This window comes from Nerophis lumbriciformis, linkage group LG23 (assembly GCF_033978685.3).
Source record: "Nerophis lumbriciformis linkage group LG23, RoL_Nlum_v2.1, whole genome shotgun sequence".
Lineage (NCBI taxonomy): Eukaryota > Metazoa > Chordata > Actinopteri > Syngnathiformes > Syngnathidae > Nerophis > Nerophis lumbriciformis.
In genome coordinates, this window is record NC_084570.2 from 7,090,258 (window position 1) to 7,102,918 (window position 12,661).

Here is a 12,661-nt window from a genome sequence, read left to right on the forward strand (position 1 = left end):
GTATGTGTAAAGTTAAAGTTAAGTTAAAGTACCAATGATTGTCACACACACTAGGTGTGGAGAAATTTGTCCTCTGCATTTGACCCCTTGCCCACCCCCTGGGAGGTGAGGGGAGCAGTGGGCAGCAGCGGCGCCGCGCTCGGGAATCATTTTTGGTGATTTAACCCCCAATTCCAACCCTTGATGCTGAGTGCCAAGCAGGGAAGAATGCTGGTATGAGCTTTTAAACATAACCCGTTAACTGCTGCCAATCAAATGGTGAATAAGATACTCTTTAGGGTTCATATGTTTGTAAATCTGACTGTGATGAAGTCAGTGCCTCACCAGTTATGAACCTCACCGCACGTCACTGGTTTATTGTTTATTGTTTATTGAATGACGCCAAGGCAACTACTAGTCTTCCTGGGGTCCATATAGGAGCATACAAAACAAAAATACAAAGAATACATGCATTACCAAACATTATACAAAGGAAAAATACAACATAAGATAAAAAAGCTAGTTAAACCCAGTATTAAAAATGCATGTCATGTGGGCAGCTGCAATAGGTGTATCTTCAAAGCTGTCTTCAATGACAATTTACTTTGTGAGAGATTAATGTGAGATGGCAACTGATTCCAGAATGATATACATCCATACATGACTGTATGTTTGAGGAGATTGGTCCTGGGAGCAGGAAGTGCCAAATAGCCATTGCTGGCATTCCTAGTGTCATGAATATGTGTGTTAGTTGATTTTAAAAACTGTTTGTAAAAGTAATCTGTTGATTGATCTAACATGATAGTTCTAAAGAACATAAGGAGACTACAATGCATCTTTTGTTCAACAGATAACCAGGACAGGCGTGAATGCATAAATGAAATATTAGTGGGCAAAGAACGTTTAAGTACCAGTCTCGCCGCTCTGTTCTGAACAAGTTGCAGTTTGTTCAGGTCAGACTTAGTCATAGTGGACCATATTATAGGACAGTAATGAAAATGACCGAAAACCAAGGACTGTATGACTTGACCCATTGTTGAGGATGTCAAGAAGGTGGAGCACCTCCTGACCATGGCTAAACCTCTTCCCATTTTCATTGAAATACCATCAATATGATTGGACCATGACAGTTGACGGTCTAATAGCACACCAAGCAGTTTTGCTTTTTTAACCTGCTCAATAGGTATATCTGACATTGAAAGATGAAGCTGAGGGTCATTAACAAGCATATGCCTGGATCCAAAAAGAATGCTTTTTGTTTTGTCAGTATTCACAAGTTTACTATCATTTACCCATTTAATTGATAGTGTGACATGACGAACACATATATTGCCTCAGTTTTTCAAAATGCCCTTTGAATTATTAGGTATACTTTTTTTCTTATTGTCGTTTACAAAGTCAAGATTTAGTGGCAGCCATTCTGCTTCTGCAAAATCCACCTTAGCAGCGACAAGAGTAACACGGGCAAGTAGTACTTGCTCCTAATTATCCTATTATCCTATTTTCGTTTTCATTACCGTTTGAAGAGCAATGGCAATTTCATTAAAAACAATGAACTGAAAACAAAGGTTGCGTGTTCACCGAGAAACTGCGACAATAAGAGTCGTGCCCGACGACCGAACGGTAGTAGGAGCATTATTGGATTACTTAAAGCAGGGGTGTCAAACTCAAATACAGAGTGGGCCAAAATTTAAAACTGAACAAAGCCGCGGGCCAAAGTTGAACAAATTAACCTTTTTAATAGGGACCCAAACAAGTTTAGCATTAAATATTGAACAAGCAAGGCTTATATAACTTTATAGTGACATGCAAAATCGAGTTTAAAATAATAATTATAATAATTAAAAAATATCAGTGGCATATCAAACACAATTTAAATAACAATTGAATGCGTCTGTTCTATTTGCAGCCTTCTGAGGTAAATATCAACGTTAACTTTTTCCACAGGCTAATAAATTTGAAAATAAATTAATGAATAAACCAACCATTCTGGACTTTAAACTGCTCAGTTTGCAACACACTGATCTAATCTGATGTGCCCAAGCCAGATATCTGGCACCTTTTCTTTGATGCTAGTTCATTAATGTTGGGGCTCAGGCTTTGAGCTGAGGCAACCTTCATTATCGAACGAAGGTGTTCATCAGTCATTATATCTCGTATTCCACAGTCTTGGGGGCGTGCCTTACAGGCAGTAACTTTAACGTCCTCTACGAGCTGTCATCACGTCTGCTTTTCATCCCTTCTAACAACGTGCCGGCCCAGTCACAAGGTATGAGCGGCTTCCGTACGCACACATACGCGAATGCAACGCATACTTCATCAACAGCAATACAGTTTACACTGAGAGTGGCCGTATAAGCAACTTTAACATTGTTATAAATACACGCCACAATATGAATCCACACCAAACAAGAATGACGAACACATTTTGGGAGAACATCCGCACAGTAACACAACATAAACACAACAGAACAAATACCCAGAACCCTTTGCAGCACTAACTCTTCCGGGACGCTACAAAATACACCCCTTTCACTTGGCCTCAAGAGCCAAGTGAAATTACACGACGGGCCAAATTTGGCAATACTTCTCAGACGCAAGAGAACTTTCAAATGTCCAGGTCAGCTGTGATTCTACTTACCGAAAAACTTTGTCCATTTGTCGAAGGAGAGACAACGAGAATGCGGGCTCCCGTGGATGTGATAAAAAAGGTAGCGGTAGCTGTCGAGGGAAGACTACGGAAAACGGGCGAATGCTTTTGGACTGGCAAAGCAGACTGGATCAGTTATTGTCCGCCATGTATGTTGCGGACTCAACGTCTAGGTCCAGAGTATATAAAGTCACCAAAAACGAATGGACAATGAAGGTAAAGGCAAAAGAGTTAGGAGTGTCCTGACCAGATATCTAGATCCCTAGATTGGTTGATGTAAAATGTTCTTTATCACATTGTTTACTTTCACGTGTCCAATAAAGATTTGATTAATTTATGATGTCTCAGCTGTGATCACTACAATAGGGCCCCACAGCACACTGGATTCCAGTTAATTGAAATACCACAACACTGGATATTGTTCAGTTAAGTTCAATTCAAGAACTTGCACACAAAGCAACACTGGAGGTGACTATGACGTGCGCATTTTCCACGCATGCGTACTAGGTTGCGTTGCGCTGGCGGACGGAGGCGGGGAGGAGGTCTTAAACGACCATTGTGTGTGTGTGTGGACAAGGATAAGGTTAGGTGGGATTTATCCTGGATAAGTGTAGAAAGGGCCTGTGTTTACACAAACAGAGCATTACTGCTACCGAGGCAAAACGGCCGCCATACACCTGGCTATACAATACTGTTTTTTAAAGATCATTTTAAATGACTATTGCATAAAAAAAAAAAAAAAAAAAGAAAAAAAGTTGAATTCAAATATTACTACGGAGCCCCTAAAGGGACATGGGGGAAATTTTATTTTTTATAATTTTTATTTATTTATTTATTTTTTTAGACATGTATCTCGTGCGCACGAGAAACGTTCTCGTGCGCACAAGATACATGTCTAAAAAAACAAAAAACAAAATTATAAATTTTTTTTTTTTATAACTTTATAACTTTATAAAAACTTTCTCGTGCGCACGAGATACATGTCTAAAATAAATAAATAAATAAAAAATTATAAAAAATAAAATTTCCCCCGTGTCCCTTTAGGGCATGGGTGTCAAACTCTGGCCCGTGGGCCAAATTTGGCCCACCGTGTAATTTCACTAGGCCCTTGAGGCGATATCAAATTAACAGTAGAGCTGACCCGCCGATTACATTCAGCGGCGGTGCTGCGGTACACCTACATTTCCCGCTAATTCTCATACTTGCCAACCCTCTCAGGAGACTCCCATATTTCAGTGCACCTCCCAAAACTCGTCACGTCCGCTTTTCATCCAGTCCAACGAATGCTCGCCCAGTCATATAATTTGTGCGGCTGTGGCACGTATAATCAAGCGAATGCAACGCATACTTGATCTTCATTGATACAGGTTACACTGGTGGTGCCAGTATAAAAAACTTTAATACTGTTAGAAATACACGCCACAATGTGAATGTAACGGAAGAGTTAGTGCTGCAAAGGGTTCTGGGTATTTGGTATTTGTTCTGTTGTGTTTATGTTGTGTTAAGGTGCGGCTGTTCTCCCAAAATGTCTTTCTCATTCTTGTTTGGTGTGGATTCACAGTGTGGTGCATATTTCTAACAATGTTAAAGTTGCTTATACGGGCACCCTCAGTGTGAACTGTATCGCTGTTGATGAAGTATGCGTTGCATTCACGTGTGTGCGTACTAAAGCCGCTCATATCTTATAACTGGGCGGGCACGTTGTTAGCAGGGATGAAAAGCGGACGTGACGTCAGCTAGTAGAGGATGTTAAAAGCAGTGCCTGTAAGGCACGCCCCCAAGACTGTGGAATACGAGATATAATGACTGATGAACACCTTCGTTCGATAATGAAGGTTGCCTCAGCTCAAAGCCTGAGCCCCGACATTAATGAACCAGCATCCAAGAAAAGATGTCAGGTATCTGGCTTGGGCACATCAGATTAGATCAGTGTGTTGCAAACTAAGCAGTTTAAAGTCCTGAATGGTTGGTTTATTCATTATTTTATTTCAAAATGTATTAGCCTGTGGAAAAAGTTAATGTTGAGGCTGCAAATAGAAAAGAGGCATTACATTTTTATTTAAATTGTATTTGATATGCCATTGATATTTTTTAATTATTATTATTATTATTTTTAACTCGATTTTGCACGTCACTGTAAAGTTATGTAAGCCTTGCTTGTTCAATGTTTAATGCAAAACTTGTTTGGGTCCCTATTAAAAGGTTAATTTGTTAAACCTTGGCCCGCGGCTTTGTTCAGTTTAAAATTTTGGCCCACTCTGTATTTGAGTTTGACACCCCTGCTTTAGGGGCTCCGTATATTACTAACCCCAAGACATTTTTGCAAAGGAATAACAAAAACAGCCAAGTCAAGAAAGAGGCAGGAGACAACGGTGTCACGATAATAAAAAATACCGGTTTTACTAGAGAAGGTTACAAAAATCATCACTATGCAGGAGTCGTAAATCTATTTCTAACTAAAAGTAAAAAGCATAAGGAAACACCTACAGAGACTACAATGCCATCAAAGTACAATGGATTTTTTTTTTTTTTTAGAAAAGGGGCGGGGGTGCAAAGGAAGGGGGGGCAAAACACCGCCTACCAAAGTTGTCATACAATTGACTACACATCACCTGAAAAAACTGCAAAGACAGTAATGTCTCTTTCATGCAATTAACAAGGAAACAGCAACAACCTGACACGCATCGTCTCACAGGAAATTGAAGTTTGCCTTTTACATCCACGTGGCGGCAGAGCACGTATATTTATCAAACATAACACACATGGCGATAAAGTCATTTTTATACAGAATAGACAGCTGCACACAATACTGACATGCTTCATCTCATCAGAAATTGTCTTTTTTTTCTTTCTTTTTTTTCCCTCGGGTTGACTAAGCGGTGATCATCAATTATACAATATAGATTATGGGATATGAAACCATAAAGGATTATAAAATTAATGTAGGAAATTCCTGACGTGTTGAGTTCAGAGTGTAAACATCCATAAACAGTCTATGTGGCTCATCTGAGAGAGAATGAAAAAAAACAAAAAACATTAAGAATGCGTTAAAAAGTCACTATTTTGGCTGGCCGTCCAAAAAAAACCCCAAACAAAAACATCATCACAATTGATTGAAAATTAATTCTCTCACATTTTTAAATGCATACATTACAAGCACCTCAATCCATGTTGTCATAACTACACTGCAGCCCTGTCACCACATATCATTTAGGGTGTTACGCGACAATTGTTATAGCAAACGCGAAAAAGGAGCAATCCAAGATATTGAATAGCGTGTCATAACACTGATCGTGTTCCCACGGAGTCAATTTGGGGTCTTTTCGGGTGGTTACAACTATTTACAGGTGATGCATTGCATTTCACAAAATGATGTTTCATGCGTAGCAATGTGATTCGGGTAAGTGCTTAAGATGCAAAAAAAGACACAACAATTTGATTTGATACCTGAGGTGTCGGGTTTGCTGGCGAAAGAAAAGGTCTTGTTGGGAAACGTTTACTTGCGTGGATTATAAAGGAGCACAGAAATTTTGCTATTGTTCTAGAGAAGGGGTTTTTAACCTTTTCGAGCTCAGGGCCAAACCTTTCCACTACGTAGGGGCCCGGGCCTTCAAATATTACCTCTTAATCTTACTCTTAATTTTAATCATATTCAATACTTATTTTCATTAATTACATAGATTTATTTAGTCAACAGGGGGGAGCTCACAGGTACCACTAGGTCCAAACACTATTACTTCTGTCTTCTTTTCATTGAAATTTAAGAAATTTAGGGCCGTCCAGGCCTTGATATCTTCATTACAAGCAAGTCGTGGCTGCATTAAAGAGGCATGATTTCTCTTTAACGGAAAATAAATTTTGTGTGTCATCAGCATAACAATGAAAATAAATATCATGCTTTCTTAGGATTGAGCCCAGGGGAAGTAAATAAATAGAAAACATCAGTGGTCCTAAAACTGAGCCCTGTGGGACCCCACATGTCAAGGGAGCAACAGAGGATTCAGAACCAGCAACATTTACAGAGAAGGTCCTGTTAGTCAAATATGACTTCAGCCAACTCAAAGCAGTACCACATAACACATAAACCTTAGGCTTAGGTCAGGCTGATTAGAAAAATAACTACTAACCAAATATACTACCGGGGACTCAAAAATAAACTGATGAAAAATAAATGGATATATAATTATGTCGTGCTAAAATCAATAAAATGTGAAAAAAATGAAACAAAACAAATGAAAATACAGCTTCGCCACTTTAGTCATAATTTTTGCACTTGAGAAATTCTCTTAACTTTCGCTCCAGACTGTTTGATATTGCCATTACTGCCACAACTGGTGGGAAAGTGTACTGCGGCCCATGGCTGAGAAACCCATTTTTTTTGGCGGCCCAACAATGGTTAAGAAACACCGTTTTAGACACTGTCAAAGAGCCATTTCGCCCCCACTGCCATTTAGTAAAAATAATCGGGAGTGGCAAACATACACGATTATTATATTTTGAGGAAACGGAATCTCCAACTCTTAAGTTTTAGCAAATATTTTCCATTTTAGGGATGTATTCATTCTCAGTAGGGATGGGAATATTACACAACAACTTATGACTCTGTTCGGCTGCAATGCTTGGGGTGAAGATTCGATTCAGAATTGATTATCGATTCAAACAGATCTTCGCAAAAAATTATTTGGTGTTAAATAATAATTAAACCTTTTTAAAACAGCTTACAAAAGTTACTTGTGGCTGGGGACGTATGATGTTGTATAGACAAAGATGACCTAAAACAAGCATTTTTAAAGATGGATTCTTACACAAAAAAATACTATTGAAAATTATTAATTAATTAAAAGCGGAATAAATATAAACACGATTCAGATGTGAATATATATATATATATATTTTTTAGCACCAATAATGATCAGCACACTCCACAAGCCAGCATACACATTTAAGACTAAAAAATAGCAAACAAAGCTACTCCAGCCTGTTGCAATTGTACTTGGCTTATCTATTGTTTTTTAAGTTTTGTGCTTAGTTTTTCTTTAATTAGAAGTATTTATTTGTTTTTTGAATGCACAGATTTTTAAAAGGCTCCAACATTTTTTAAATTTTTTTTTATGCCAATAGAACTTTGCGGGGGAAAAGTCAAGAAATGTGAGCACAAGTAAGCGTTTCCCAAAATGTCAAATTGTGCTCACTACACTTCCTTGAGCAACATGAATGTGTGTTTCTGGGTTGTTGACTTGTTAAGGGAGTAGTCTGAACAGCAACAATGTTTTAAACAGCAGGAATAAAGAGTCAAAGGAAGATAAAATGAACGCCAGAAAACATAAAATGAAAGAGCTTAATAATACCTGGCATACTTTTCAGAGTGTATTAAAAAACAACAACATTCACGCACATTCACACAGTATATTCATATTCATATATATATATATGCATATAAAACATCAAAAAAACGGAGGAAGTTGGTCGCTGTCTGGGTTCCCCTTGGAGGGCGCCGACAGTAAACAATGTTCACTTAGGCCGCGGCGAGCCGTGTGTCAAGAGGCAGGACGAGGCCATCGCGGCCTGGACCGCAGCCCGGCAACTCCTAGACGCTTTCGGAGCCGATAAACCGTACGTGAGCTCCGACCCCGGCAGGCAAGCTCGACCCGTTCTGAAACTTCTTTGGGGCGGAGGCTGCCGTTTTTTCCTGATCCTCAATCCTGTTCCCTTCTGGTGGGAACACACGCCCACGCTATCCAACATGACGGAAGGGAAGAGCAGAGAGACTCAGGAGTCTGCGGCACTATCGAATATAACCTGGGGGAGGAGGGGGGTCGGTTGTTTTTTTTTGTTTTAATTATTTTAATTTTTTTACAGAAGGGGCTGGGTGTGGTGGGGTCGGTTGGCGGTGTGAGGGGTGTGTGGTCGGTGCTCGGAGCGGTGTCGCTCATCCTTATGAGTAGGATGACGAGTTCTGGCCCTCCTTGGAGCGCGCCTCCGCCTCCAGGTCCTGGTCGTCCTTAGTCTTGATGTCCTGGTAGTCGTGCGTAGAGACGGCGCTCTTTAGGTATGCCCAGTTGGCTGACAGGATCATCAGATAGTGAATCTGGATAAAGAAAACAACACAACTATGTGTTAAACAGATCCAATGTGCAGGAGTCTTCGGTATTTGTCACCCATTACTCACAATGCTTTGTGCTCCAATACCCGTTATGTGTTTCTTCTACAAACCCTGTTTCCATATGAGTTGGGAAATTGTGTTAGATGTAAATATAAACGGAATGCAATGCAAATCATTTTCAACCCATATTCAGTTGAATATGCTACAAAGACAACATATTTGATGTTCAAACTGATAAACTTTTTTTCTTTTTTGCAAATAATCATTAACTTTAGAATTTGATGCCAGCAACACGTGACAAAGAAGTTGAGAAAGGTGGCAATAAATACTGATAAAGTTGAGAAATGCTCATTAAACCATACTTGCCAACTTTGAGACCTCCGATTTCGGGAGGTTCATTTATTATATAATAATATTATTATACATACACACACACATAACACTCATCTACTCATTGTTGAGTTAAGGGTTGAATTGTCCATCCTTGTTCTATCCTCTGTCACTATTTCAGAACACACACATTATACAAATATACATTATAAAATCAATAAGAAAACGGGAGCTCTAATTTGGGAGTCTGAATTAGGATCAGAAGTTCCTATATAAACATTGCGCACTCACGTCGCCTTTTTGTATTGATTACTGCAGCTGTGCACTGGATTCATTCACAAATACAAACTACAACTCACAAACACTTTAGAGTTAGGCTCCACCATCAGAATGTGTACTTCAACTTATAAAGATAATATGGATATTATTCAGTGAGTTGATTCACCAAAACTAACCTGTTATACAGGAGGAAAAAGCACACAGGACGTTTCAATTGTTCACAGACTGGTCGCGCTCATCAGAATGACAAGACACTTCCGGTCTGCAGGTGATAGCATTCAATTGGGAAGAAACGCCCTACTGCCCCCTACTGACCAATGTGAATACTGATAAATATGTAATGACAGCTCCAAAAACGAATTCAAACCACAAAATAAAATAAATAAATCAACATAAAAATGTGACACATTATGGGTGGGTCACATATGCATGTACAGTAGATGGCAGTATTGTCCTGTTTAAAAGTGTCACAACATTGCTGTTTACGGCAGACGAACTGCTTTACGGTAGACGAAAACTTGACTGCTGTTGTTGTGTGTTGTTACCGCGCTGGGAGGACGTTAATGAAACTGCCTAACAATAAACCCACATAAGAAACCAAGAACTCGCCCTCGATCATTAGCTGTTTATATTGTGGGAAAGCAGACGTGAGAACAGGCTGTCAACATGTCACTCAGGTCCGCATGGAGCTGGATTGGGCGTGGCCCCCAGCTCCGCCTGAATTTCGGGAGATTTTCGGGAGAAAATTTGTCCCGGGAGGTTTCCGGGAGAGGCGCTGAATTTCGGGAGTCTCCCGGAAAATCCGGGAGGGTTGGCAAGTATGCATTAAACACTTATTTAGAACATCCCACAGGTGTGCAGGCTAATTGGGAACAGGTGGGTTCCATGTTTGGGTATAAAAACAGCTTCCCAAAAAATGCTCAGTCTTTCACAAGAAAGGATGGGGCGAGGTACAACCCTTTGTCCACAACTGCATGAGCAAATAGTCAAACAGTTTAAGAACAACATTTCTCAAAGTGCAATTGCAAGAAATTTAGGGATTTCAACATCTACGGTCCATAATATCATCAAAAGGTTCAGAGAATCTGGAGAAATCACTCCATACAGCACTTTAAAAGTTGAGGTCATGCATTCTATGCACTAAATATGGATGTTGACTGTTCATACTGTCCAGCTCATTGCCACTGTTTTTATATGGTAATGACTTAATAAAGGTTGGAATTTGATATGTCTTGATTTTTTTATTATTATTCTAAGTAATTATTTTAAGCAGTTTCCATTTTCAAAACAAAGAAATGGTAAGTTGGTCAAAATTAATAAAATTGAGTACAAAAATTATTTTTTCATTTAAATGTTACTTATTTTAATTAAGTCTTATGTGTTTAATATGCTGATGTTTTTTTTTACATTGATTTTATTCAATTTCTTGGCTTTTTCTGTAAACGCAACTTAATCTTTTTGCATAAATCGAAATTAATTATTAAGTTCTACTTACTCAAAATACCAATTAGTTGACTAAACTAACAAAAATTGCTTGGAAAATGTTGCCTTATTTTTATTGAGTTAGATCTAGGCAACAGTTTTTACAGTGCACGTAAGCGGCATGGCCGGAAACCAACATTGAATGACTGTGACCTTCGATCCCTCAGACGGCACTGTATCAAAAACCGACATCAATCTCTAAAGGATATCACTACATGGGCTCAGGAACACTTCAGAAAACCACTGTCACTAAATATAGTTGGTCGCTACATCTGTAAGTGCAAGTTAAAGCTCTACTATGCAAAGCGAAAGTCATTTATCAATAACATCCAGAAACGCCGCCGGCTTCTCTGGGCCCGAGATCATCTAAGATGGACTCATGCAAAGTGGAAAAGTGTTCTGTGGTCTGACGAGTCCACATTTCAAATTGTTTTTGGAAATATTCGACATCGTGTCATCCGGACCAAAGGAGAAGCGAACCATCCAGACTGTTATCGAAGCAAAGTTCAAAAGCCAGCATCTGTGATGGTATGGGGGTGCATTAGTGCCCAAGGCATGGGTAACTTGCACATCTGTGAAGGCACCATTAATGCTGAAAGGTACATACAGGTTTTGGAACAACATATGCTGCCGTCTTTTTCATGTACGCCCCTGCTTATTTCAGCAAGACAATGCCAAGCCACATTCAGCACGTGTTACAACAGCGTGGCTTCGTAAAAAAAGAGTGCGGGTACTTTCCTGGCCCGCCTGCAGTCCAGACCTGTCTCCCATCAAAAATGTGTGGCGCATTATGAAGCGTAAAATACGACAGCGGAGACCCCGGACTGTTGAACGACTGAAGCTCCACATAAAACAAGAATGAGAAAGAATTCCACTGTCAAAGCTTCAACAATTAGTTTCCTCAGTTCCCAATCGTTTATTGAGTGTTGTTAAAAGAAAAGGTGATGTAACACAGTGGTGAACATGCCCTTTCCCAACTACTTTGGCACGTGTTGCAGCCATGAAATTCTAAGTTAACTATTATTTGCAAAAAAAAAAAAAAGTTTATGAGTTTGAACATCAAATATCTTGTCTTTGTAGTGCATTCAACTGAATATGGGTTGAAAATGATTTGCAAATCATTGTATTCTGTTTATATTTAAATCTAACACAATTTCCCAACTCTTATGGAAACGGGGTTTGTAAAAAAAACATATATTTAATAACATAAAAAAATTATTGAAATGTACAAAAGCCCAGGGGCCCAACTGTGCTCGAGGCCAGGGTACAACATTCCCACCTAGCCCCCCACTTCGACGCCCCTGTACACAAGCTGTAGTGGTTGTTTTTACCTCCACACACTTACACCCTGCTCAGAATTAGCACTAAATAGAGGGCGTAGAGGTTGCATCACAGGCAAAGATTGCAGGAGCTTTGCGAAATCGCCTGTTAAACTGGGTCAACAACACTGCCCAAATGCAGCTCTTAAACCCAAGAACATCAGAGAATGTTCTCAGAGAAATCACACTTTGTGAAACAAAAGCGCCCTCGTCTGTGATTAAAAAAAAACCCCGAACAAAAGCGAAACAGTGACCCTCTGCACACACAGACGCAGCCCGCAGGGTAGAATGTTCACCCGTGGGTTGACGCACTGAGCACTGGAGCCGAAGTTGCTATAGCAACAGATAATAGCACCATGGCAACGTGCATATTTAAAGACAACGGGAGGCTCACCAGTGCAATGACAGTAGCTCCGGCACCGGCAAACGCCACAATGTAGAGGTGGTAAGACAGGTAGAACTGCAATCCAAAACAGACTGGGCTTAGTGGAGGACAATGAAATGAAAAAATAAAAAATA

At 39.6% G+C, this 12,661-nt stretch overlaps 1 protein-coding gene across 1 annotated transcript in view; it reads right to left on the reverse strand.

Moving 5' to 3' along the window:
- Positions 1-5,004: 5,004 nt before the first annotated feature.
- Positions 5,005-12,661, reverse strand: part of LOC133622459 (neuronal membrane glycoprotein M6-b-like) — a 77,259-nt gene continuing 69,602 nt past the window's right edge. The window contains exons 6-7 of the mRNA XM_061985232.1: positions 12,537-12,602; positions 5,005-8,717 (exon numbers count right to left, since the gene is read on the reverse strand). Of these exons, the coding sequence (XP_061841216.1) occupies positions 8,565-8,717; positions 12,537-12,602 (219 nt within the window). The 3' untranslated portion in view covers positions 5,005-8,564. The remainder of the gene's footprint in view (positions 8,718-12,536; positions 12,603-12,661) is intronic.